Below are 25,494 nucleotides of genomic sequence, written 5' to 3' on the forward strand. Positions count from 1 at the left end.
TGTTTCCATTCTGCAGAAATTGGCAAAGAGAGGAAGAGCAAATTGTTGAGGAAAGAGAAGAGAGATGAATATATTACTACCTGGCTTTGCTCTTTCACCTACCTCTCCCCACCTCTCCAGCCATGAGGTGGGAGATATGCTCAGCCTTGTGAGGAGTCTGTCTCTCCCGCCTGCACAGAATAAATCATATTCAGACACCCATTCCGATGCATAAGGAATAATACTACCCAAGGACAAAGAAGCACATGTATGTGATTGGATGGCATACATTGGGCAAAGACAAGAGGTGGCTCCAACTCTTTTATAGGCTCAACTCTGGTGACAAGAGAGGAGAGGCTGAATGCAGGTCTGTTCCAGACTAGTCTCTGAACTCAGAGTTGGGGTAGGGGAAGGGCAAGAGGCCCAAAAGTATTGAGAGACTGTGAAATTAGAGCCTTCTGCCTAGATCAGGGAGCTGGTGCAGAGGGGGATTTTTAAGGACAGATCTTTAGGGTCACATCTTTAGGTTCAGAGCTTGGGGGTGGGATCCTACCCTTTCATTTCATGCTGAATTTCTGTACAAGGCCAAGAAGTCCTTTAATTTGGCTCATGCCAGTGAGGGCCAGGGACACTGCCCAAGTTAATCTTCTTTCTAGGACTGTGAGTCTTGACAGCTGGGTTTGTGGCAGGTTTCTTGCCCTGGGGAGGTCAGCGTCATATCATAGACATGGTGCATCTTCTTGGAGGATCAGCTTAACTTCTGGAATTAACTGGTTATGTGAATAAAATCCCAGCAAATATTATAATGCCTGTATGTAGTACCAGTAGGTATTCCTGGGGTGTTGACTTGTCCAAGGTCCCACAGTGAGAACAGAGCTTGATAAGAAGCCATGCAGTGGTGGCTCCCAGGCCCATCTTCTGACCATCAGCATTTATAATGAAATTTGGAAATTTAAAAGTTTAAAACAGTTAATGTATATAAATGGAGCCATAAGTTAAACCAAAAGCAAAATTTATTTTATTTTTTGTGGTGCTGGGGGTAGACCCAGGGCTTTATGCAGACCCAGGGCTTTATGCATGCTAGACAAGTGATCTACCACTAAGCCACACCCAGTCTAAAAGCAGCTTTTAATAATTTGATTGAGGTAAAGATAAGATATCCAAGAATAAGCAAGAGCTGGTTGTTTTTGTGCCTGTGATGATGGCCAGGTTAGCTCATGACCTGAGGAGGAGGCTCCAATTTGCTAGCTGTCAGGTTTGGGAAGTACTTTACTTACTACCTGCAACTCAGAGCACAGTAGGCCTGCATTAGACCGAAGGTGCTTACCAGCCAGGTGGTTTCCTGGGGTCCACTCCTGGAACAACAGACATTTATGGAGAACTTATTCTCTGCCATTATCTCATTTATTTCCCCCCACACACACACAAATCTGTGAGGTCCTCATTTTAGAAATAAGGAAAATGAAACACAGACAGCTTAGGTTGTGCTAGGTAACCAGTTAATCAATGACAGAATCAGTCTCCAACCCCGAGTTGGTCTGACTCCAGGTCCAGAACTACAAACCACTGTACCATATTATCCTCATTCCCCAAGATGATCTGACTCCCTGGGTCTGGAGCTGGGCTGCATTCTGCACCTCAGTAAGTACCCCAGAAGGCCACTGGACCACACTTTGAGAAGCAATGCTCTATAGCAGCAGTTTTCCATCTGGTTGCAGATTAGAACCAGAGATTTCCAAAACTATTAAAGCCCTTCCCTTCTTTTTCAGTTGGTCCAAAGTAAGGGTAGGAGTGGTGGCATTTTTTTTTTTAAGTGTGACAATGTATTCATTAATCCATTCAATCTGCCAAAGTAGGTCTGGGTATCTACTTTGTGTCCTTCCCTGCCCTGGGGCTGCAGATACAAAGGTAGGTGGGACCTATGTTTGCTTTCCCTGGACACAGGTGACTGGCCTGGCTGGGTGGAGTCTGCTGTTGGTGGAGGAGGGGAGGCTGGGTGAGCTCTGAAAAGAGCAAGTTCATTTTCTTCTCAGATGCTGCTGCTGCTGCCTGGCTGCCCTCTTTGTAAGGTCTTCAGCCTCACCCTAGAGTACTGTTTGTTTGAACCCCCAAGCTCCTTCTCAGAAAACCACAGATTGTCAAAGTTAAACAGGGCCTGAGAAATGATCTATGTCCTGAGCCCTTGAACTTTCGTAGGCAGCTGACAAAAGTCCTGGGGATCGTGTTAAATCTAAAGATGCCGGGAGCTCATCGCAAAAGGTCTAAACCACAGGTCTCCGCTGGGGCCTCAGGAACATGTCTATTTTAAAATGCTAAAAATGGCTCTGGCACACTTTTAAGCCAGGGTTCTCGGTCTTGGCTGTAGCAGAGGCGGTCCTGGGAAGTTCTAAAAACATCAATGCCCTGGCCTCATCCCTGGAGAGTCTGATCAGTATTTTTAAAAACTTCCTGGTGATTCCACTAAGCAGCAGGTGGAGGCCCCCCTGACTGCAGGGCATATGGGGCTTTCCAGCTGGCCTTGTACAGACACTGGGGAGGCAGCCCAGGACAGCCACTCCTTGCCACCATCGCAACTTTGATACAAGAGCAGAGAAAAATAGGAGGAGGGTGGAGACAAAAATTTAAAAGCCACGGAGAGGGTGGAGAAAGGGAGAAACCAGAAGGCTGGATAAGAAGTTCCTACTGAACTCACCTCCCAGCTCCCTAAGGCTTACATTCACTTTTTTTCTTTATTATATTAATAGTTAAGTGATATAAAAAATTGGAAGTATAAGAGTATATGAAAACAAGAAAAAGCATCTGTAATCTTGCATCAGAGATAATCACGTAAAATCTTAGCATGACATACATTTTAGCTTGTTATTTTAGTATTGTTATAACTTATATTGTTATAATATTTTATGCTGAGAGCCATAGCCAAGTAGGAATGACGCATGGCAATTTCCTTGTCAGCCTACCTAAAGTTGCTTAGAGGGAGGACTCTCCATTGTGGAAATGGGCTTGCCTTGGACCCAGGTCATTTGCAGTGACATTGCATGAATGCTTGAGAGTTTTGGTTTGAAAGGTGACCTTGCTCAGGGATTAGGGCGGCTCCGGGTTTAGGGTGGATCCTGCTGGATTAGGGTGGCTCCAGGTTTAGGGTGGATCCTGCTGGGATAGGGTGCATCCTGCTGCCTCAGGTGCCTACTCCTTGAGTTCCCATTGAGTTCTCACGGGATTCAGAGGTATTTGATATGCAGAGCCTGGTGGAGGATGTGTATTTTTCCCAGAACGTTTGAGTAGAGTGCCGGTGAGAGTTCAGGAATAAAGAGTTGCTGTTTGAATCTACAAGGCTTTTGTGGTGGCTCGGTTATTTTGTGCCCAGACAGACTGGTGCAATTTTAGTATTGTATTATATAATATATAATTATATAATCTTTAATCTTAACATGGGACATTAGTATCCTTTTTACTTTATTTTCCTGTTTTGCTTTTATGTAATGTTTCAAAAGGTTTTGGTTTTCATGTAATTAGAAATCTAAGTGCTAAACCATCATGCTGAGTTTGGGAGGGCTTGAGAGGGGTGGAGATGGCACCTACCCTCCCCCAGGTGTGATCACCCATTCATGTGTACTCACATGCAGGGGCAGAAGCTTCTATGCCCACTCTGCAGCCCTGGACACCCTGCACTCAAATGTGCACTTGGCATCATACTTTCAAAGTTATTAGTAGAATTTCATATTTAAGTATTGAAAGATTTCTCTCTCTTTCCCAGATCTCTAAATTCTAGGGAAAAACAGTACCAGGATACCCAGGAGAGTGGCCATATTAGACACAATGGGTCTCTGTTCCTGAGCCTGCTCACAGTCTCTCCTTACTTCTGCCTCCTCTCCCATGCCCTGGGGTCCCAGTTGCTGTTCTCAGCCTTGGATTGAGGCTGGTGCAGTGGATACAGGTTGTTTCTCCACAGGTGGCAGGTCATGGCAGTGTTCATAGTGGATCTGACAGGTAGGATGTGGACAGCAGTGTGGCCACTTTGGTGATGGGGTATGGTTCAGCACTTTACTCAGCATGAACCTGTACAGCAGCTGGTGGAACTGCAGGGCTGGCTCCGAGGGACAGGGTCTATGTGCTGCCTGAGAGCTGGGCCCCTCCACCTTTCTGCAATACTCCAGCCCAAAGAATCAAGTCCCAAGGCCCTAAAGGAGCTCTGAGTAGTCTTCCATCCTGTTACCTGCATGTACCTGATCTGAATGATCTGCTTCTGGGGCCTGATGCTTTTCCTCCTCCTGCACTGCTTCTGCTACAACCACCACGTGTCTTACTAGATCAGGTTTGTGGGCTGCTAGGAAGAACATCATTATGGTCTAGCTTATGGTAAGTTAAAGGGCATATGTCTAAGGGGTGGGACCAGGGGCCACCTGGCCACCCTCCCAGGTCTTTCCACCCCAAGTAGAAGGCATAACCCTGGAGAGATGATGGTAGAAACACTTAACAGAGGTTGTGCCTCAGCATCTGGAGGAGGCCCTCTGGCATAAGGACTCTTGATTACCAAGAGGGAGCCCTGTGAATTAAAATGTGGGATAGTCATTATGGTCCTGAGGGCCAGGGGGAGCTGGTGGGAGGGGAGTGGAGACTTGGAGAGAATGGAAGAAGAGGGCTGGTTGGGATTCCAGGCAGGCACCAAGGGTTTTCTCCAGTCTTGCTTCTCTGAACCACCTTCAACCCTGGCCCCAGTGTCTTGCCTGTTTTCTGGATTCTAGGGATTTATTTTCTTCACACCACTCAGTTGGCACCTGGAGGACACTGTCCAATATTGGTAATCTCTTCTAAGTGGGAGGCTTTCCTCCTCCTAGGTGTATGTGACTTCTGGAGGTCAGGCTCAGGTATGACCATCTTTTCATTCTCCCACAGTGGCCAGGTACATAACAGGTCCTAGAGAGGATGATGTCTTACCTAAGCTGACAGTAACCAACCTGGAAGGACCACATTATGAAGGCAGGAGCCAGAGATTCCTGGGCCATTTTTATCCACAGGGAGCCAGTCCATCTGCTCCAGCCTTACCTCACGGGGTTGGATTGGTGTACTCTGGTCTCCTGTGCAGATCTACACAGGGGCAACTGGCACTGGGATGCCCCCTGTTTGAAGCCTTAGCTTTTGTCTGCTGGAGCCATAGGGATGAAGTTCATCCACCTCATTTTATTTCCAGGGGGTGGAGCTGCAAATGCAAATGTCTGATTTCTTGTGGACTGACTCTCAAGGAAACAAAAGCCTGATCTTTGATTAAAAAGCTACCATGCTCAATTGCTTATTGCTTTCTTTGCATGTCACTTGCATGTGAGACAAGGGATAGACCTTCCTTCAACCAAGTCCCTCACCCAATATCATTCTTCTCATCTGCTCAATATTTCAGCCACCTCCCTGTGATTGACTGGATTTGAAGGAAAATTACCCAATTATTTCCAATGCTCTAGAGTGACAACCTAATCCAACCTTTCCTGCCAAGAACACTTGTCCTAGAAGCTTCCAGGAGAGAGCTGCCCTGCGTGCCTGCCTATGCACCTTTTTGTCCTTCTTTGCTTCTCACTGTCCATTTGCTCATTTTCTGACTTTCTGTCTTAGTTTTTCCTAGTTTTCTCTCCTGTGTTGGACATTCCTTTCACTGCCCCTCCCTTCCCCCATCCTCTTTCCTCCCATTACCCACGGCTTCCAGGGCTTCCTTTTCCCCAGGCCTCACGCTCTCCTCACTGCAGGCAGCAAGGTTTCTCTACCAGGGTCTGATGGTGCATGATATGTGGAGGCAGAGAGGCCGAGGGATAGGAAGAAGGGGGAGCAGGGCTCCCAGCTGGTCTGCTTTTCTCAAATGATAAAAGTAGCAACACTAGCTGGGGAATCCAGGCTGCTGCTTGCAGGGCCCTAAAGTTTCCTCTCACCAAGGGTTCCCCTGGTCTGCAAGAGACTTGTGTGTGTGGGGGGGGAGGGGGTTACTGAGGATCAAACCCAGGGTCTCAGGCATTCATGCATGCTAGGCAAGTGCTCCACCCTGACCTATACTCCCAGCCCTGCTAGATCCTTGGTGTCTGGTGTTTGGAGGGAGCCCCTTCATGGATTAGTTCAGGGTTTGTGTTATGGTTTGGATGTTAGGTGTGCCCTGAAAAGCTCAGGTATGAGGAAATGCAAGGTTTAGAGAAGAGATGATTGGGTTATTAGAGCCTTAATTCAATCAGTCAATCCATCCTCTGATAGGATTAACTGAGTGGTGGCTGGAGGTAGGTAGGGTGTAGCTGGAGGAGGTGGGCATTGGGGGCGTGCCTTTGGGGTTTGTATTTTATATCTGGTAGGTAGAGACCCTCTCTGCTTCCTGATCATCAAGTGAGCTGGTTTCCTACCTCCCTCACTCATCCACCATGCCTCACTGCAGGCCCTAGGTATGGAATCAACCTTCTATGGACTGAGACCTCTGAAACTGAGCCCCTCAGATAAACTTTTCCTCTCCTACAATTGTTCCTTTTAGTGTCTTTTAGTCACAGCAGTGAAAAAAGCTGACTAAGACAGTTTGGCTCTGTGGGGGCTGGCCCTCATGTGATAGCTCAGCTCCCCGGCTAGGATCCCATTTATGCCTCTGGTCTTTGCATCCTATGAACCAGATCTGTGTCTGTAGGACTGGTAGGGACCTTTGGATTTCTTCAGTGCCTTTCTGTAACCAGGATTGTCCCCAATCGAGGCAAATACTGACTTTGGAAATGAGTTCATTATTCGTGAACACAGACCCTGGAACAGGCTTCTTGTTGCCATGACCCTTCCTTATTTGGAACTCAAGCTTGATAGATATTTCACAAAGCCCTAGAACTTCATGACTCAGAGATAAAGGCAGCAGACAGTGGAGGTGGGTGGGGAATCTGGGCAGGAGTGGCCTGGTGCTTCCTGGAAGAGTCCTACCTCCCAGTCACCCTGAAGAGGGGAAGGGAAAGTGTCCCTGTCTGTTGTCAAAGTCCAGTCTCCTGTGTGACTCAGACAGAGCTTCGTCCAGCAAAAACTAACCCCTCCTCTCTTTTTCATGTCAAAATTCTGGGCACCCCTTCCTTGCTGGTCATTTGAGCATGAGGTCTTCTTCCCAACTGGCTGCTCTCTAACTCTTCCCTCCTGTCAGGGAAGGAAGAAGAAGGGAGGGGGCTGTGTCATGGACAGAGGCTAGAGAATCATCAACTGAGACAAAAGCAGAGGAAGTGACCACTTTTTTTGTTAAGTTGTATTTTATTTCCAGTGGACATAATAAATGCACATATTTATAGGGTACCATGTGCTGTTTTAATTCTTGCATACCTTTTGTAATGATCAAATCAGGGCAATTAGCATGGCCATCACCTCAAACATTTGTCATTTCTTAATGGTGAGAACATTCAAATTCTTCTAGTGATTTTGAAATACACAATGCATTATTGTCTATTATTGTCACCTTATTGTTCGATATAACAGCAAAACTTAGTGCTGTCGAATTGTAACTTTGTACCTGTTAATCAACCTCTCCCCATACGGCACTCCTTCTGATACCTGCACTCCTGTGTTCATTGCAGCACTTTTCACAAGTACCAATAGGGAATCACTGCAAGAACTGGGATACTGTTCAGCCTTAAAAAGCAGAAATCCTATCATTTGTGTCTCATGAATTAAGCAAGGCACAGAAATATAGATACTGTGTGATATCACTTACATGCAGAATCTAAAACAGTTGCTCTCATAGAATTAGAAAGCCGAAGGGGGGAAGTTACTTGTTTTCTATGGGAAACGGTAACTGGAGGTTGCAGGAACTCACCATGATTCCGTAGGGAGGCAGGCCAGACCATGGTGATAGCAGTTTCCATTTATTGAGCACCCATTCTGTGGTATTTGCTTTCCATTTACTAGCTTAATAATGATAACTACTATCCTATGCAAGATAGATATTATTATCTCATTTGATAGACCAGGGAATTGAGGCTCAGAGGGGTTAAAAATTGCCCAAAATTACATAGCCAAAATGCAGGTCACCTGGGATCCAAAATACATCCTCTTCTCTCTCCGCTGGCCATTCATTCAACAAGTCTTTATGCAACATCTGTATGCACCTGAAGCTGAGGCGACAGTAGGAGACAGCAGGGACACAGATGGAGGCACTTTCATTCTAGTGGTGCCATCTCTCCTGGCCAGAGTTCTTAAGGGCTCAGCCCCAAAGTTCAGCTCTCCCCCAAGAGGCAGTGTCTCTGCTAACTCTTGAGTGCGAGGAGTGGTACCAGCACTGGGTAGGAAGCGGATTCCAATGCCACCAGCTATGTGTGGGTCAGTAGCCCTTCTTGTACATCCGCATTTTTCCCTGTGCAGGAAGGGGCGGGCTATATGCTAAGCTCCCTTGACCTGTACATTGGCACCCGCCTGCAACTTCTTTCAGCCTCAGAGCCTCAGGCCCAATCTAGACTTCCGGAGAATCATAACGTGCATTTTAATAAGACCCTCTAGGTGATTCATGCACACACTGTAATTTGAGAAGCTCTGGCGAAGTCTGGCTTCTTTACCTTCTCTCATTTTAATAACCTCTGGCTGGGGCAGTTGCTCACCGGCAGGGGGCGCCGTAAGGGAGGGATTTCAAGGTGCAAGGCCTATACCCAGGTGAATCCTTCCCTTTCTCCTCCCTTCTGGACCTACCCTGCTAGCTAACTTGACTGACTCCTGGGATCCTCGGCTTCTACCTTGACTCGATTGGACTTTGCCAATAGAAAAGGACACTCTCCCCCACTCCTTATGGACGCTGGGAGGCAGAGTCGGCCAGGAAGCTCTAGGCCACTCCTACCTGATTCTCCGCCCACCTCCACTTGTAGGCTGGCCTGGCTGACCGAGTCTGGCTGACCTGTCTATTTCTCAGAGAAGGAACTACTGTTCCGGGACAAGCCAGCAACCTCTGGGAGGAATTAGCCATAAAGGTGAGCCCCTTTCTGGGGCACCTGGAGGTGGGTGGGCACTGCAACGGGGTCACCTGGACTCAGGGGAGGGGCGAGGCCAGAGTGTGGGGATCTTCTGTGGCAGGAGAGGAAAAGGGCCCCTGCCGCTGGGTGCTGCTGGGCTGATCTGTGCACTGTAGAAATGTGGGCATCGCTAATGAGCGCTGGCTGTGACTCAGCCGCGGCCTCACTCATCCCAGTGCTTTTATGTCCAGTAATGATAACTGGAGACCTAGCAGATGTTGGGACGTGCGGTGAGAACAATGAGGGAGAAGGGTTGAGTTTAACAGATCTGAGCAGCACTTTGCAGCAGGACTCTGGATCTTTGTGCTGGAGAAAGCAACTACCTAGGGACAGGCGATGGCGGGATTCTCAAGGGCCCTCATTTTAGGGAAATGCTATTCAGGACAATCTGGGGCCTGGAGCAAGACAAACTGGAGGAATGAGTGGGTGTGTGTGTGTGGGGGGGCCGGTATGGAGTTGGGAGGCTCCAAACCATACTTGAATAACTGTAGTGCTGCAGGTTCTGTTCAGCAAAACTGGGGACCCTTTCCCCTCCTGGGGCTAGAGGGAGGATGGACTGAGGGTCAATGCAATCTGCAAGAGCTCTCAGCCTGGGGCCCGAGGGCTGAGTTGGGGGAGGAGCTAACCTGCTAGGTAAATGAATGGTCTCCTCTTGAAGGGCCCCTGAGGCTTTGGGGGTGGTACATACATACCAGCTACTCTGGGTGGGGACGCTGGGCCAAGGGACATCACTGCACCACCCAGTGAGGTGGGGAGGATTTGGACTCTGGTCTTGGGAGGCCCCAAGAAGGTTGTTGCTGTAGAAACGAAGTGGATCCCCCCTTCCCTTCCCACTAGCTGGCTGGTCCCCTGACACTAGTGCATTGGTGGGCAGGAGGTAAAGGACATCACTCATGGAACCAAGGGCGTGCCGTTAGGTCCTTCTATTTCTTTTTACTCTATTTCTATTTCTTTCTTGTCCAGCTTCATTCCCTCTAGAGGAGGAAAGAAAGGCCTGGGACAAAAGGATGGGCGGGGAGGGTGAGGGGTGTTTCTGAAAGTCCTTGTCATCCTGGCACATCCTTCCTTTCTGTCTTCAGTTGGTGCTTAATAGTCCCTGTCCGTCCTGATCTATGAAATGAGATACAAATAACACCAGCTCTTTGAGGATCAAATGAGATGAGCCATGGAGAGGGCAGCGGTGCAGAGTGAAGCTCCATAAATGATAGCTATTATCAGAGTTAAAATTATGAATATAGAAGAACCAAAAGAAAGGGATGGAACCTGAGGAGTAGCTCGAATCCATCTTCCCACCAGATGTGGGGCACTGTCAGCTCACCTGAGTCACCTGTGTGCCCTGCAGGCAGGCTGGCTGAAGAGGCTGGTGCACTGACCACAGGGTCAGGTTTTAAGGCACAGGGGGCAATGCAAGCCTCCCTTCTGATCCACATCTTCAGTGAGGAAGCCGGGTAAAGAGGCCCCGCCTTGAGTCCATCCCGAGGACATAGAGGAGCTTCTGCCCTATCGGAAGAGGGTGGGAAGGGGGCTTAGTTTTCCTGGGGAAGGAAAGAAGGTAGGCAAAACCTCAGCTCCAGGTGGGTGGTGTGAGAGAAGGAGCAGGACGTAATGGATGCCAGAACTTTTTCAGTGGAGATCCTGGTGAATCAACCCCAGGGGATTCTGAGGACTTGGAAGGAGCACATCCTGCCTCACAGATCTCAGCCGCCAAGTGAATGAATTCCACTCCCTCAGCAGCTCCTTGAGAGCTGAATAAGACGTCATCTTTGACAGGACCGAACTTCCCACAGTGCCTGATACACAGCCGGTGCTCAGGAAATACTCATTTGGGAGAGCTGCATGTGGCGGCAGATGATCAAGAGCTGCTCGGGCTGATGGGATGGCGATGGAGAGAGATGCGAGTGGGGGAAGAGACTGCCAAGGGAGGGTTGGTGACCCAGAGAGGTTCTACTGAACAGGAGGGCTGCAGAGGGGACACAAGGCAGGTGGGGAGAAGTGGGAAAAGTGGGAGCCAGAATGAACCCGTCCCATAGAGTGAGGGGGTGTTGGAAATCAGGGGGACTTGAAGGTGGATTAAGGAAGAGCTGGCATTTCTACTAGAGGCTGCTGGGAAGTCTTCTGTGAGGAGCAGGCCCCCACCTTTGTTTTTCTTTCTTTCTGCTTCTTTCACTTTTAACTTTTGTTACTCATGTTATATTGTGTGTTTGCCTGGGAGCTACCTTGGGAGTTTCTGGCAGAAGGAGGGGCATAAAGAAACAAACACATTTGGACAGTGCTTATCATCCACGAATGATATCACAGGACTTCCCTCCATCCTCAGAATCGCCTGGGACATTTCCCCTCCACCTTTAATAACTTTGGAAAAGAATGATAAAGTTTACATAAAATATGGGTTTGGTGCCATTCGTAGTCCTTGTTCACATCTTCCGCCCTCTCAATTTTCCATGGCCTTTAGTTGTGACCAGTGGGAAGAGTTTGGGGGGTATCCTTCCAGACCTGCACTGTCTTAAGACAGCAGTCACTAGTACATGTGGCCACTGAGCACTTGAACTACAGCAAGTCCCAGCTGAGATGTGCCTTAAGTGTAAAATACACACGGAATTCACAGACTTGGTGTTGGAAAAAGAATGGAAGATATCACAATAAATTTATATTAATTGACTGCTGAAATAATATTTTGAATGTATTGGGTTAAATAAAAATAGCATTAATTTGTCCTATTCCTTTTTTAATGTGGCCACCAGAACACTTAAATTTACATATTTGGCTTGCATTTTGTTTTTATTGCAGATGACGACTCCAAATCTTTCTTTGCACATTTATATCTACACACACACCCATAAACCCATATCTATACGTATACACTTATCTTTTTTGCAGTGCTGGGGATTGAACCTAGGGCCTCTCACATGCTAAGCACATACTCTACCACCGAGCCATGCCCCCAGCCTGTGCCTTTTTTTTTACATTAATGAGATCAAAGGAGGCCTATGTGTGTCTTGCTTTTTTCACTTAAGATTTTGCTGTATCAGCCACTTGCAGATCAAGATAAAGTCCTCTTTTTCCTCCTTTTTTTTTTTTTTTTTTTCTTTTTGGTGATGTTGGGAATTGAACCCAACACCTCACTCATGCTAGGTAAGCACTCAACCACTGAGCTACATCCATAGCTTCCCCCCACCCCCCACCTTTTACATTTTATTTTGAGACAGGGTTTTGCTAAGTTGTTGAGGCTGGTTCTAAACTTGTGATACTCTGACTCAGCCTCCTGAGTTGCTAGTATGCCACCACACCTGGCCAGGGTAGATATTTTGACAGGTGAAGAAACTGAGGTATACTAATCAGATAAGCATACCCAGCCACAATGCCCTAGATAGCATTTGAACTCATTGTCTAAATGTAAATTCTTTCTGTCTCAGAGTTTATCTTGATGTACTAGGTCATGAAAAGTTTGTCAGAGAGAGAGAGAGACACAGAGAGAGAGAGAGATGGGGGAGGTGAAGGTCTATGAAAGGAATTGATCCGGCAGCTGTGCTGGAATGTGCTCCTTCACTGCAGCCACATGGAAGCCAAGTCTTGGCCTCTACAAGTCTTGACTCAACCCACTTTTTCCTCCAGGCCCTTGGCCTTGACTGGCACTGGGTGCAGGAGAGCCAGCAGCATCTAGTGACCAGGCGGATGTGCCCCCAGGAGAGTTCCTTCCAGCCCTCCCAGTTCCTCCTGCTGGTGGGGATCCCAGTGGCGAGTGCTCTCCTTCTGATTCAGTGCCTTCGCTGGTATCGCTCTCGCTGGCTGCTGGGGACCTGTCTGAAGCCAGATGGGCAAGAAGAGTCAGTGTCCCCGTCCTCTCCACTACCAGAATACGATGCTCCAAGGCAGTGCCCACCAGCCACACTGCCAGAGATAGCTGCCTTCTACCAGCAATTGCACACGCCCACGCAGGGCCAGACCATCATCCGACAGCTGATGAACAAACTGTTGGTGTTTTCGGCTCGAGAGGTGGACCACCGTGGTGGTTGCCTAATACTCCAGGATACAGGCATTTCCCTGCACATCCCTCCAGGTAGCCACTCCCAGTCTCCTCCTCGGCATACAGTTGTTGGAACTGTGCATTAGGACACCTCATCTGTTCATAGGCATCTTTTTAATTTTGAAAATTGTTTTTCTCGTACAACCTTATTGGATCCAAAGACAGACATATTACTTATCTTTTGTGACAGCTTCCTGGCAGGTGGAAGTAAAGTGCCTTGTTCTAGTGACACTATGCGTTGACAATTCTCAGATAAAAGGAAGAGCACGGTTTGCAAATCTACACAAGGCCCTGTATGGGTTAGCAGCAGCCCTGGAAGGACGGGTGCTGACTGGTTTAGGATTAGGCCAAGAGTCAGCTCATGGCCGTCTCGTTCATGTGGCCTCTCTGGGCCCTGGTGGGGGCCTCTCCTGGGCTCCTGCCTACCAGCTCTCTTACTCTGGCTGACCTCTTTCCGGGGTAAGGATGCCTGCCTACCAGACCCATCTCAACTCTCCATCTCCCCAGGTGCTGTGGCCGTGGGCCGCCAGGAGCGGGTATCCTTGATTCTGGTGTGGGACCTATCAGATGCCCCGTCACTGTCCAGGTCTCAGGGGCTGGTGAGCCCTGTGGTAGCATGTGGCCCCCACGGAGCCTCCTTTCTGCAGCCCTGCACCCTCACGTTCAAGCACTGTGCCCAGCAGCCCAGCTACGCCCGCACCTACAGTAGCGACACCTCCCTGCTAGATGCCAAGGCCTGGAGGCCCTTGGGTCGGCCGGGGGCCCACGCGTCCCTGGATGAGTGCCGCATCCTCCTCTCCCACTTCAGGTAGGCACCTGCCCACTGGCCTGTCTTCCTGCTCCCATGTCTCTGCCGCTGTCTTTCCTGACTCCTGTCTCTCTGCCTCATCCTCAGCTCTGTCTAGAACTGCCCCTTTATCTATTCAGGATGGTCTGCAAATCCCTGGGTCCCCGGTGTCCCTCTTTGGGCCTCTGTCCCCCTGTCCATGGCATCTTGTTTATTTCCAACATTGTCCAAGGCTGTGCATCCCACTCCTGTCTCTCTGCCTGCCTGGAGGGGGTCTGCTCCATTCCTACCAGGGTCTCTCTGCAACTGTCTCGATTTGTGTCTCTGTCCAGTACTATCTCCAAACTACTGAGGCCAGTTTGTCCCCTCCAGTTTCAACTCATGTTTGTCTTCCATCTCTGACCTTCTGGAATGTTAAGGTGTCTGATTCCCCATGTTCTTACCTCTTGTTGATGAGAGCAGGGCCATTTGTGGGGCCCCTCACAAGCATGGGGATCCTGAGCCTACCTTCCCACTCTCCCTGCCACAGAATACTCATTGGCTTTCCTCTGCACTCAATGAGGGGCACCAGGACACATTCACTTTGGGACACCTCTAGCAGCCAGCCCAGCCCTCTCCAGGTCCTCTCCATAGGTCCCTCTGGAGTGCTCTCCGCACCTCCTGGGAGACCTGCACTGGGCCCTTCAGGTGACAGGAGCCTGGTGGTAGATGCACTGGGGTCTGGCGTTTCCCCGCCCTCCTGTGCAGTTCCTGCCACCATCTTCCTCTGCAGCCTGTACACCTGCGTGCTAGAGGCGCCTGTGGGGCAGGCTGCCCGTAAATGGCTGCAGCTGGCCGTCTTCTGCTCGCCGCTGGTGCCTGGGCAGTCCCACCTGCAGCTGCGTGTCTACTTCCTGAACAACACGCCCTGCGCCCTGCAGTGGGCAGTGACCAACGAGCAGCCCCACGGTGGGCGTCTGCGTGGGCCCTGCCAGCTCTTCGATTTCACTGGGGCCAGAGGTGACCAGTGCCTGAAGCTCAAGTACATTTCTGAGGGTGAGGCGGGTGGGGCCTGGGAACTGGAAGCAGGGAGCCCCATGAGAAAGACGGGTCCGTGGCCCCCCCCTGGGCTGGGAACCTGGGAACCCTAAGTTTCTTTCCTGGACTCCTGGGCCAGCAGCAGCAGTAGCAAGGAGACCCCCTGGTTTCTGCTGCTGCTCAGGAGCTTCAGGCTTTGTCCTCTTCCTCCCTCTGCTGTGTGCCCAGCCCTTGCTACCCACCCAGGACAGGGTGATGCCAGGTGGGAGGTGGGTGGTGTGGTACCCTGAAGGAATGCGGGAGGGGAAGATGGAGGCTTTTATTGTCCTCCTGGGTGGAACTGGCACGGGAGAGGGCCTCCAGTCTTTCCTTGGACCCTCTTGCCCTTATGCTAGGGCTGCTGGCATTGCCCAGGGCAAATGCCACACTATATTTGTGTGGTTGCGGGCAGGGCACACGGTGGTGGTGCACGGCTGCTTCGGGGCTGGATGGGGGATGGAGGCTGCAGGGAGAAGGAGAGGAGGGAGAATGGGGTACAAGGCCCCTTTGGTTCCCTGCCCAGGTTCTGGAGATTTCCATCCACTGAGACCCTCCTCCTCACTTTACTCTTCCCACAACTTCCTTTAAGATTTGTGGAAGGCCCCACCTTCTGAGCCCCTCTGCCCTTTCTCCCCTCCCCAGGTTGGGAGAATGTGGATGACAGTAGCAGCCAGCTGGTTCCCCATCTCCACATCTGGCATGGAAAGTGCCCCTTCCGCTCCTTCTGCTTCCGGAGAAAAGCAGGTAGTCCAGGAGCCCCGAACCCTTCTGCTCCCACCCACCAACAACCCTGATATTCTGCAGCTCCACGCTGGGCTGTGCACACAGTCTTTCTGTTAAGGGAGTCATTGCAGATCTTTGCAGTATCCAGCCTCTGCTTCTTCAGAGCCCTAGTGTTCCTGTAGAGTCCCTTTGACTTCTCCCCCCCTCTCACCCCAAGTCTTTTCCTCTCACATCTGTCACTTTCTACCTCCTCTTTTTAGTCAATGAGAATGAGGACTGCTCAGCATCAACCAATGAGATCATTGTCACCATGCACACCTTCCAGGATGTGAGTTGTTATTGAGGGGCAGAAGGAGGGGAGGGCCTGGGACAAGTTCCAGGTAAGGTGGGCCAGGGGTCTGGTACCTGCTGAGTATGGTCCTAATCACATAATCAAGTAGATAAAGATGCCATTTTCCACAGAACAGACATCTCACTCCCTTGTCTGTCAATGGAGGAATCCAGCGGGGAACAGAACCAGATGGTAGATTAGCCCTTCTCCCACCTCAGGGATTGAGGCAGCAAGGAGACCTGGTATCTCCTAGGTGCCTACATCTGAGAGACGAAGCCTGGTATCTCCAGTGGGAGAGTGAACAGGAAGGGGGCCTGGAGTAGGTAGGAGGGAGTTAGTTCTTTCCTCCATCTCACAGCCTCAAAGGACTATATGAAGAAATCAGGGGGATTTCATCTTAGTGGAAGGTAGACAGGGACCCTGATGTTGTCTCCTGGGAGGAAGGTGGGATGGAGGGAAGGGGGCACAAGCGCCTGAGTTTGGTATCTCCCCCCACGCCATGACCGCATCCAGGATTTCTCATGGTAGCTTAGGATGCACCCTGTATGGGTCTTTGTGTTCCAGTCCCCAAAGAGCTCAGTGGTTCAACTTGAGGTTGAATGTGGGGTTCTGGGGTCAGTGAATTAGAAGGAAGAGAGGACTGGGTGGGGCATTATCTCCTGGTAAAGTGGCTCTGGGTCACAGGCTGAATCAGAGACACAAGAAATGGGGGTAGGCTCTCAGCTTCTTCCAAGGGGAATGTCTTATGACCCCAAGTGTATTCATTGCCCTTCCCTGAACTCAGGGCTTGGAAACCAAGTACATGGAGATCCTCAGATTCCAGGCATCAGAGGAAGAGTCCTGGGCAGCACCACCCCCTGTCTCCCAGCCACCCCTGTGCAATAGGTGAGGTGAGGGGTGACCTTTCTGCCTGGGGGATGTTTGGGATTCCTTCCCCAGCACCTACAGGGCAAGTACAGCGTTTGGGGGTCTCTTTGATCCTTCCCTCCAAGAACACTCTTTCCCCCTGGCTCAGGCTGCCCCCAGAGCTCTTTGAGCAGCTGCAGATGTTATTGGAGCCAAACAGCATCACAGGCAATGACTGGAGACGACTGGCCTCTCACCTGGGGCTCTGTGGCATGAAGATCCGGTAAGAAGGGCAAGATCTGTGGATGGAAGTGGCCGGTGGGTAGGGGTAGGGAATCCTCAGGGTAGGGAATCCTCCCTGGGAACTGGACCTCAGATAAGGGGATGACTTAAAACATAACAGTAGCTACTCCCTACCCTCTTTTCCATAGAAGGGTAGCTCTACAGATCACTGTATCCTCAGTACCTAGAGTAACACCTGGCTCTTAGTAGGTCACAATAAATGAGTTAACAATGAATGTTATCATGCAAGTCACTGGGTGCTCGTGATTACTAACAGGTAGTGTGTGTAAAGCATGGGGCTATGCACCTGGCATGTGTTCACTCAATAACTCGCATTTGTGGTGGCAGTGCAGCCACAGTCCCTGTCAAAGGAATTCACAAAGAAATCTGAATAATAGAAAAATAGAATAATTCTGAACCAGGTCCCAGAACCCAGGCTGTGAGTGCAGGAGTCAGGGAAGGCTTTCCCAGGAGATGGGGCTACAGCTGGACTTTGAAAATGATGGGTTTAAAAACCAGCCACTTATTTAAGCATTTCTTCAAGACCCACTATGTCCTGCTAGCACTGCGATACAAGAATGACAGCCGGTCCCAGCTCTCAGGAGCTCATATCCTGTGTAGTAAGGGATGCAGAGAGTTTAAAAATAAAGTCAAGTGATCTTTGTGCCTGCTTGTGTGCATCTAAGTTGCCTACCACACTGGGAAAATACACAATAGCTGAAGAGCTAGCTATGACCAGAGGAACCTGCAATTAGGGCTTCAGGGAGGAGGGGTGGGAAGAGAAGAGAGCCATTGTCTGAGGGGAGCAGCAGAGGTGGTTGTGGGTGTGGTGTGTGCAAGGTGGGACAGGGACAGGCCTCAGGAAAGGAGGCTCAGGGTGGGAGGAGGGGAGTGAGGGTCAGAAAGGCAGGGCTTCACCAGGGCGGGGGTGAGCCAGAAAGTCAGAAGCACTGGCTTGTTTAGTGGGCAGAAGGCTCTGGAAGATTTTTGAGCAGCAGAGGGTCATGATAAAAGCTATGGTTTATAGCAACTGTTTCCTTTCTGGTGGGTAGAATGTTGTGGCCTGGGAGACAGAGAGGGGAGCCATTAAGAGTCTGGGTGAGGCAGGAGTGTGTTTGCGATGGGGGAGGTGAAGGCAATCACAGAAATCAGAGCAAGCTCAGAGGTCCTTTTATCCAAGCAGCTGAGGCCCAGAGAGGAGCAGAACCCGGGAGTTAGCTTCTGAGCCCCAACAATCTGAGGTTTTAAAATCCTGGGGCCTCAGGCCACTCAAGTCCCCTGGACCCCAGGGAGAGCAGGAGGAGACCCAGAGCTAGGGTGGGAAGGAGGGGGTCGCAATTGTGCCTGGAGGAGAGGGGGACCCCTCCCCAGCTCGCTCCTCCTGGCTTGGGCCAGGTTCCTGTCCTGCCAGCGCAGCCCCGCCGCCGCCATCCTGGAGCTGTTTGAGGAGCAGAATGGCAGTCTGCAGGAGCTGTACGACCTCATGACCGCCATGGAGCGGCTGGACTGCGCCTCGGTCATCCAGAACTACCTGAGCCAGACACCCAGAGGCAGCCCAGCCCCCGCCCGTGGGAGCACCCTGGAGAACCAGGGCTTGGAGCTGGACGAGAAGCTCTGAGCGTCTGCTCTCGGGGGCGGGGGAAGCCGGGGGTGTGCTCCTCTGCCCAGAAAGAAAATGGCAGCTCGATGGACGTGCCCGGAGTCCTCTTCAGAAGCCATAGTCCATGACCAAGGCCATCCAAGATACCAGAGCGCTCTCACCCGCGGGCTGCACCCCGACCGCCCCTGCGCCCACGAACTTTGTTCTGCATGCAGGTCCTCTCTTGGCCAGCAGGGGGCGCGGGAGCCCAGGAGATGGCCCCAATCCGGCCAGCCTCTTAGAAGCTTATTTCATAGACCAGTGGTCTGCCAGGTTGCCCCATGGGCACCGCATAGCAACAGTTTAGTCTACAAGGGTTCGCTGAACACTTAGTAAGACCCAGCACTGGGCTGGGGCACTGGCGAGTACTGGAGTATCTGAGGTGAGGCCTCGAACCTTGACCAGCACAGGTTCCTTGCAGGAATCAAGATGACCTTCACATGAGCTGAGGGCAAACTCTAAAAATAGCAGGTACCTGTGGTTTGGGGATGTGATGGTCTGCTATGGACTGTGCTTTGTTTTAGGAGTCAAGAAGGCAGGGACGTTGAATATGGCCCTGGGATAAGGAGAGGGTTTTAGGGAGGATGTTGGGTGGTGTTCAGTTGGATTTAGGGGAAAGAGCTCAACTGTGCACAGTAGGAGCCAAGAGCAAGCACAGAGGACCTGAGACATTAAAGAGCTGCCTGGGTGGGCATGAGGGAAGGTGGCAGGAAGGTTTTAGAGCTGGGCAGTCACATCTGCTGTCCACAATCTCCCCTCGCTTCCTTTGCCTCTCATGTTCCAGCTCATGCCTGTCTTCCCCTCTCTGCAGTTCTCTCTCTCATAAAGCATTCAAGCTGAGAAGAAGCTGCAAGATTAACATTCTTGCCCAGTCTTTATATCTCTTCACCTCCAACTGTGTGAGTTTTAAGTCTCTGACTTCATTTTTTTGTTTTTTGCCTCTATTTCCTGCTGTTGTTCCATCTCTAAATCTGCTCACTGACTGCCTTAGCATCTTTTTTCTCTACCCAGTTCCTGTGCCCTGTCTTTGTGGGTTTCTTTCTGTATTTGAAATCCTCAATCATTCCCCTCAGGCAAATGTATCCAAACCAATGTTACGTATATTGGAAGAGACAGGGCTACCCCAGGAATGAATGGGGCTATTTTACCCATGAAACAAGACCCAGATTAGGGTCAGAAAATAAAGAAAGGGGTAGGTCGAAAAACTTCCCACTCAATCAACAAATACTTATTTAGCACTTACTGTGTGTTAGACACTGTATACAAAAGAGATGGATAGGCTGGGCCCTGAAAGGAGAACAGAGGATTTGACTGGATTCTAGCAATGCTTTTGTTTGCAAACAGGTGTTGTTAATCTGTTGAAGGGACAGCAGTCTCTCTGGCAACCCTAACAGTTTGCTTCTATACTTAATTAAAAATATTAATGCTTTTTTTATAATGAATGCTATTGTATAGTAAAGTATGAAAATTGCCTTTTCATAAAAACAGACACATAGATCTATGGAACAGACTAGAAGGCAAACAAACACACACAGATACAGTCCTCTGATCCTTGACAAAGATGCCAAAAACACATTGGAGAAAAGAGAGCCTTTTGAACAAATGGTGCTGGGAGAACTGATTATCCATATGTAGAAAAATAAAACCAGACCTTCATCTCTCACCTTAAACAGAAGTCAACTCGAATCAAAGGCCTAGGATTTAGACCAGAAACCATGCAACTCCTGGAAGGAAATGTAGGGTCAATACTCCAACACATAGGTGTAGGCAGTGACTTCCTCAATAGGATCCCTGAAGCTCAGGAAATAATACCAAGAGCTCATGAATAGAATGACATTAAATTAAAGGGCTTCTGCAGAGCAAAGGATATAAGTTAGAATGTGAAGAGAGAACCTACAGAATGGGAGAAAATCTTTGCTAGCTACTCTTCTCAAAGATGATTAATATCCAGAATATATAACAAACTCAGAAAAACTTAACACCAAAAAACAAAATAAAACAAACATCCCAATTTTAAAAATGGGCAAATTAACCAAATAGACACTTATCAAAAGAAGAAATACAAATGGCCAACACATTTGTGAAAAAAATGTTCAACACTAGCAATTAGAAAAATGCAAATCAGAATGACACTGAGATGTCATCTCCAGTTAGCATGGCAACCATCAAGAATACAAACAAAAATAAATGCTGGAGGAGATGTGGAGAAGAAGGAACACCTCCTTTTTCCTTGGGTGCTGGGAACTGAAACCAGAAGCATTTTACCACTAAGTCACATCCCAGCCTTTTTAATTTTGATACATGGTCTCACTAAATTGCTTAGTGAGACCTCAGCCTCAGCCTCAGCCTCCAATGTTGCTGGAATTATAGGCATGTGCCACAGTGACCGACTGAGAAAAAGGAACTTTTACGCTGTTGGAGGGATTGTCAATTAGTAGAGCCACTATGGAAATCAGTATGGAGGTTCCTCGAAAGACTAGGAATGGAACCACCATATGACCCAGCTCTACCACTTCTTGGTATTTGTCCTAAAGAATCAGCATACTGTAGCCACACATGCATACCCATGTTTATGGCAGCACAATTCATAATAGCCAAACTATGGAACTAGCCTAGGTGTCCATCAGTGGATCAGTGGATAAATAAAATGTAGTATCTGAAGGATGGAAAACAGCAACCCCCAGGGGAAAAGGGACCAACAGCCTCCAAGGAGAAAGGAGGACCATGGTTCCCAGAGGGAGCAGGCAAACAATGGGCTCTAGACTTTCACCACTTCCCAGCACAATGGGCTTTGAGTATTCATAACTGCTCCCCCTGAGCTGGGCTTTGAACTTGCACAAGTGTTCCCCCTGAGCTGGGCTTTGAACTTGCACAAGTGTTCCCCCTGAGCTGGGCTTTGAACTTGCACAAGTGTTCCCCCTGACTGGCCAAACGATGCATTCTGCTATGATTCAAGATCCACTTAAACCCTATAAAAATCAGACCCCTCTTGTAACCAGTTTCCATTTTCTCTCCTGAACATGTGCCATTCCCGTTGCTTAATAAAGAAAGCCTTGCTGATCCGATGAGGTCTGTCCCCATTTTGGTTATTTTTGCTTTCAGTACCTGTGTACATGGAGCTTTATTTAGCCATAAAGGAGAATGAAATTATGTCATTTGTAAGCAACTGGGTGGAGCTTGAGGACACCATGTTAAGTGAAGTAAGCCAAACTCAGAAAATCGAAGATCACATATTTCCTCTCATATGTGGAAGTTAGAGAGGAAAAAGGAAAAAAAAAAAGAAGTTTCAGAAGGTGATCTCATGAAAATTGAAGGGAGACCAATGGAGTAGAAGAACAGGGAGTGGGGAGGAGGAAAAGGAGAAATGCTGGGGAATGCTATCGGCCAAATTATCTGGTCATGTCATGTGCATGTACCAATATGTAACCGTGAATCTGTACAGGGAATTATGTATAATTACAATGCACCAATAAAAAATGTAGAAAAAAAGAAGAAAATTGTCTTTCTTTGTTATTAACTGTATTTTGCTCCGATTGGTAAATTTGGGTATAGATATGAGTAGTTAAATTATACCCATGAATAAGGATTAGAGGGAAGCATTTGGTAGGTTGTGCTTTCGGTGTGAACATTGTCCAGCATGATCAGTCAGGCAGATTCATTTCCCTTTCTGTAGAAGCAAGGCTTCAGAGTTGGGTTCTACTTGTCTTCTCCTCTCTTCTTTCCACCCCACCGGGGCTGCCGGTCACTCTGGGTTGGTTCCTTGGCCTTTATCCCATTGCTTGGCTCAAAATTGACCCATGAAGGCCACCTTTCTCCCCTGACACCCTTGCTCTGTTTTCTTATGGTCTCCCATGGGCTCTTCCCAGCCCTTCAGTCCAGTCTAAAGACATCTTTGCATTCCTTCCTACTCCGAAACAAATCATTTAAAAGGTTTCAGGTCTCCAGGTGTTATAAACAGAAACCGTGGGGGTTTTGGGGATGGGATAGAATGCTTTCTGGTCCAATTCCAATTTCTCAGAATGGGTTCTCAGGGCTGGCAGAAGGATGCTTAGAAATCCTGGGGCAGGTGCAGGCTGGGTGATTCCCATAGAAGGGTCTATTCCTTTCTCAAATCAAACCTGTATGTATTTACAGCACCTAAAGCTGAGACAAGATGTGTTCTAAGGGGTGTTGGGGACTTAATGCTTAGCCATGGCTATCGGGCTGACTCAACAGCTCTCATGTCTGTGGGCATGAGTCTCTCCACCCTTGGAACAAACTGGCCATATTACAGGCTTGTCAAGGGTCCCCTTTGAGTCCACAGACTGTGAAGAGATGGCACACTGATGACCCAAGGAAGACTCACTGAGCCGGAGACTTTTCCTTTGTGTGTTGCCTTTGGATGGAACAATTGATCACGGCTTTATGGCCTCACCTCCAACCCTTTCCTTAATAGGTTACTGCCTGGTCCCTAAAACAAATTCATGACTTCTGCCTTGTGGGTATCATAGTATGAGAAATAGAAAGTCTAGGGGTCCATTTTCAGAATACAGGATTTAGCTTTAAGTGTAAAATGACTTGGGATGTAAGAAAGGCAGCTGCAGGGGCGAGCAGAATGAAAAGTCACCAGCAGTTAACACCCAGGGTACAACTTCACAGCCCCTTGACAAACAGGAGGTGAGAGGGAACCCGGCACCGACCAACAGAGAGAAACTGTGTATATGCCCAAAGGCGCTCAATCCAAGGGGACTTTAGTGCCACACGAGAACAAAGTGGGGTGGGGGCGGGGGAGGTGCAGACAACTAAAGGTATATTTTGTTAGCCAGTAGGAGACAGCAAGACCTAGGTGGTGTTTGGGGGGATTGTGCACCCTATACTACCCAGCCAATGAGAAACCAGGGAGAGATCTTATGCTCTAGGGGATAAAACACTATTTTTTTTTTACCCAATCTGTGTGTTCCTGACCACCAGGCACCAGATCTTGCAAGACCATTACTAAAGTAGAACCTCCCTTTTTGCTGTTCCTCGTGTCTCTGGGTCCATTCTTTGGGCTTGGATAGGTGAGCATGTTTCTCACAACTGAGGCCCACGTCTGAACTTCCACCTATTGGGATCAGAGTGTGGGTTGGTTTGGGGGTTGAGGAAGTAGGTGGGGGTCTAGTTAGAGCCTCCAGTGCTCAGGGATACCCTGTGCTCAGCATCCCTTCCGACTGCTGAGTGGTATTCATGCTGATGTCCGGATCTGCAGTGTCCAACAGAAGTACAATGAAAGCCACATATATAATCTTACACATTCTAATAATCACATCCAAAAATATCAAGGGACTGTGGTGGTAGCTCAGTGTGTGGAGTGCTTGCCTAGCATGTGTGAGGCACTGGGTTCGATCCTCAGCACCACATCAAAAGAAACAAAGGTATTATGTTCATCTACAATTAAAAAAAAAGTAAAAAAGAAACAAGTGACATCAATTTAAATATTTTGTTTAACCCAGTAGATTCAGAATATGATTTCCTCACATAATCATTAGAAGATCAATGCCATATTTTAAGTTATTTTTTCATGTTGAGTGTCAGGCATCTGGCACTTCCTTTACAATTATAGCACATCTCAAATTGTATGCTTCTATAGTTTGCTTCTGAAATGTCTCCTAAAGGCGCATGCTGTGGTGCTGTTGGGAGAAAGATCTTGTTGGCAGGAGATAGGTCATTAGGGGCATGCTTATCATATGGAGGTCCCAGCCCCTTCTTGCTCTGTGCTTCCCAATCATTGTGTGGTGAACAGGCCTTCTCCACCATGGGTTCCTGCCATGATGTACTTCGTGACCACAGGCCCAAAGCCACAGGCCATGTGACCATGGCCTGAAGCCCCGGAAACCATAAGCCAAAATAAACCTTTCCTTCTCACATGTTGTTTATCTCAGGTATTTTTCACAGTGGTAGAATGCTGACTATAACCTATGCTAATTTTTATGGGAATTATTTGATCTGTATTTAACTTTCCTAAAGTTTACAGCTGAAAAAAATTATATTTACACATACAAGTTAAGCCAGCTAATTTTGTTTTTTCAAAAATAGCATTAGGAATTGGTCTTGAAATTTAAGTTTATTGAAATAAAATAATTCAATTCCTCAGTTTCACTAGCTACATCTCAAGGGCTCAATAGTTATGTGTGTCTAGTGGGTACAGTTAATGGACAGTACAGGTCTGTACTATGCATCTAGCTGGATATACCTTTTTATTGTACTTGATCATCCATCCATCCATTTATCCATCTATCCATCCATTCATCCAACATTTGCTGAATATCTACTCTATGCAAAACCATGTGGAAATTGCTGGCAATAAAATTCAATGAAGAAGAACATCTTCATTCCGTAGGAGCTCCTGGGATGGTAAGAGTCAGAGGGAAGGGCCCTTTCCTTCCATGCTTCTTTGCACCTAACTCAAGAAGGAAATGGAGACAAGGTGCAGGCCAATATCCTCTGTACTGGGACGGCTTGCCTAGGTGCAGAGGCAGTGAATGCAAAGTCACGTGTTCTGGATTCCCAGCCCGTCAGGTGAGCTGTTGGTGGCTGAAAACAGAATCCACTCTGCCTCACACATGCTAGGTAAGCACTCCACCACTGAGCTACCACCACAGTCCCTTGACATTTTTGGATGTGATTATTAGAATATGTAAGATTATATATGTGGCTTTCATTGTACTTCTGTTGGACACTGCAGATCCAGACATCAGCATTCTGGATCTACTAGGTTAAACAAAAGGCCTGTGTGTTGAGGCAAGTGGGATTTATGGGAAGATACTAAAGAATAAACAATCACATGGAGGGCTTGCAAATAGATTTAAGATGAAGTTTCTGTAAACAATGTCT

General features: G+C 48.6%; 1 protein-coding gene across 10 annotated transcripts in view; it reads left to right on the forward strand.

The window, feature by feature from the left end:
• The window catches only part of Unc5cl (unc-5 family C-terminal like), a 34,420-nt gene extending 12,713 nt beyond the window's left edge, over positions 1-21,707 (forward strand). For 7 of the 10 annotated variants that reach the window (XM_078020050.1, XM_078020053.1, XM_078020054.1 and 4 more), the window contains 9 exons: positions 17-1,620; positions 12,567-13,011; positions 13,486-13,786; positions 14,538-14,800; positions 15,464-15,565; positions 15,805-15,872; positions 16,660-16,760; positions 16,891-17,004; positions 18,399-21,707. In XM_078020050.1, coding sequence (XP_077876176.1) covers positions 12,627-13,011; positions 13,486-13,786; positions 14,538-14,800; positions 15,464-15,565; positions 15,805-15,872; positions 16,660-16,760; positions 16,891-17,004; positions 18,399-18,621 — 1,557 coding nt within the window. In that variant the 5' untranslated portion in view covers positions 17-1,620; positions 12,567-12,626 and the 3' untranslated portion in view covers positions 18,622-21,707. Of the gene's footprint in view, positions 1-16; positions 1,621-1,644; positions 8,940-12,566; positions 13,012-13,485; positions 13,787-14,537; positions 14,801-15,463; positions 15,566-15,804; positions 15,873-16,659; positions 16,761-16,890; positions 17,005-18,398 lie in introns of those variants that run through there. The other 3 variants (XM_078020058.1, XM_078020057.1, XM_005318723.5) reach the window with 3 other exon arrangements.
• The last annotated feature ends 3,787 nt before the right edge of the window (positions 21,708-25,494 follow it).

Source organism: Ictidomys tridecemlineatus, chromosome 8, assembly GCF_052094955.1.
Source record: "Ictidomys tridecemlineatus isolate mIctTri1 chromosome 8, mIctTri1.hap1, whole genome shotgun sequence".
In the NCBI taxonomy this organism is placed as follows: domain Eukaryota; kingdom Metazoa; phylum Chordata; class Mammalia; order Rodentia; family Sciuridae; genus Ictidomys; species Ictidomys tridecemlineatus.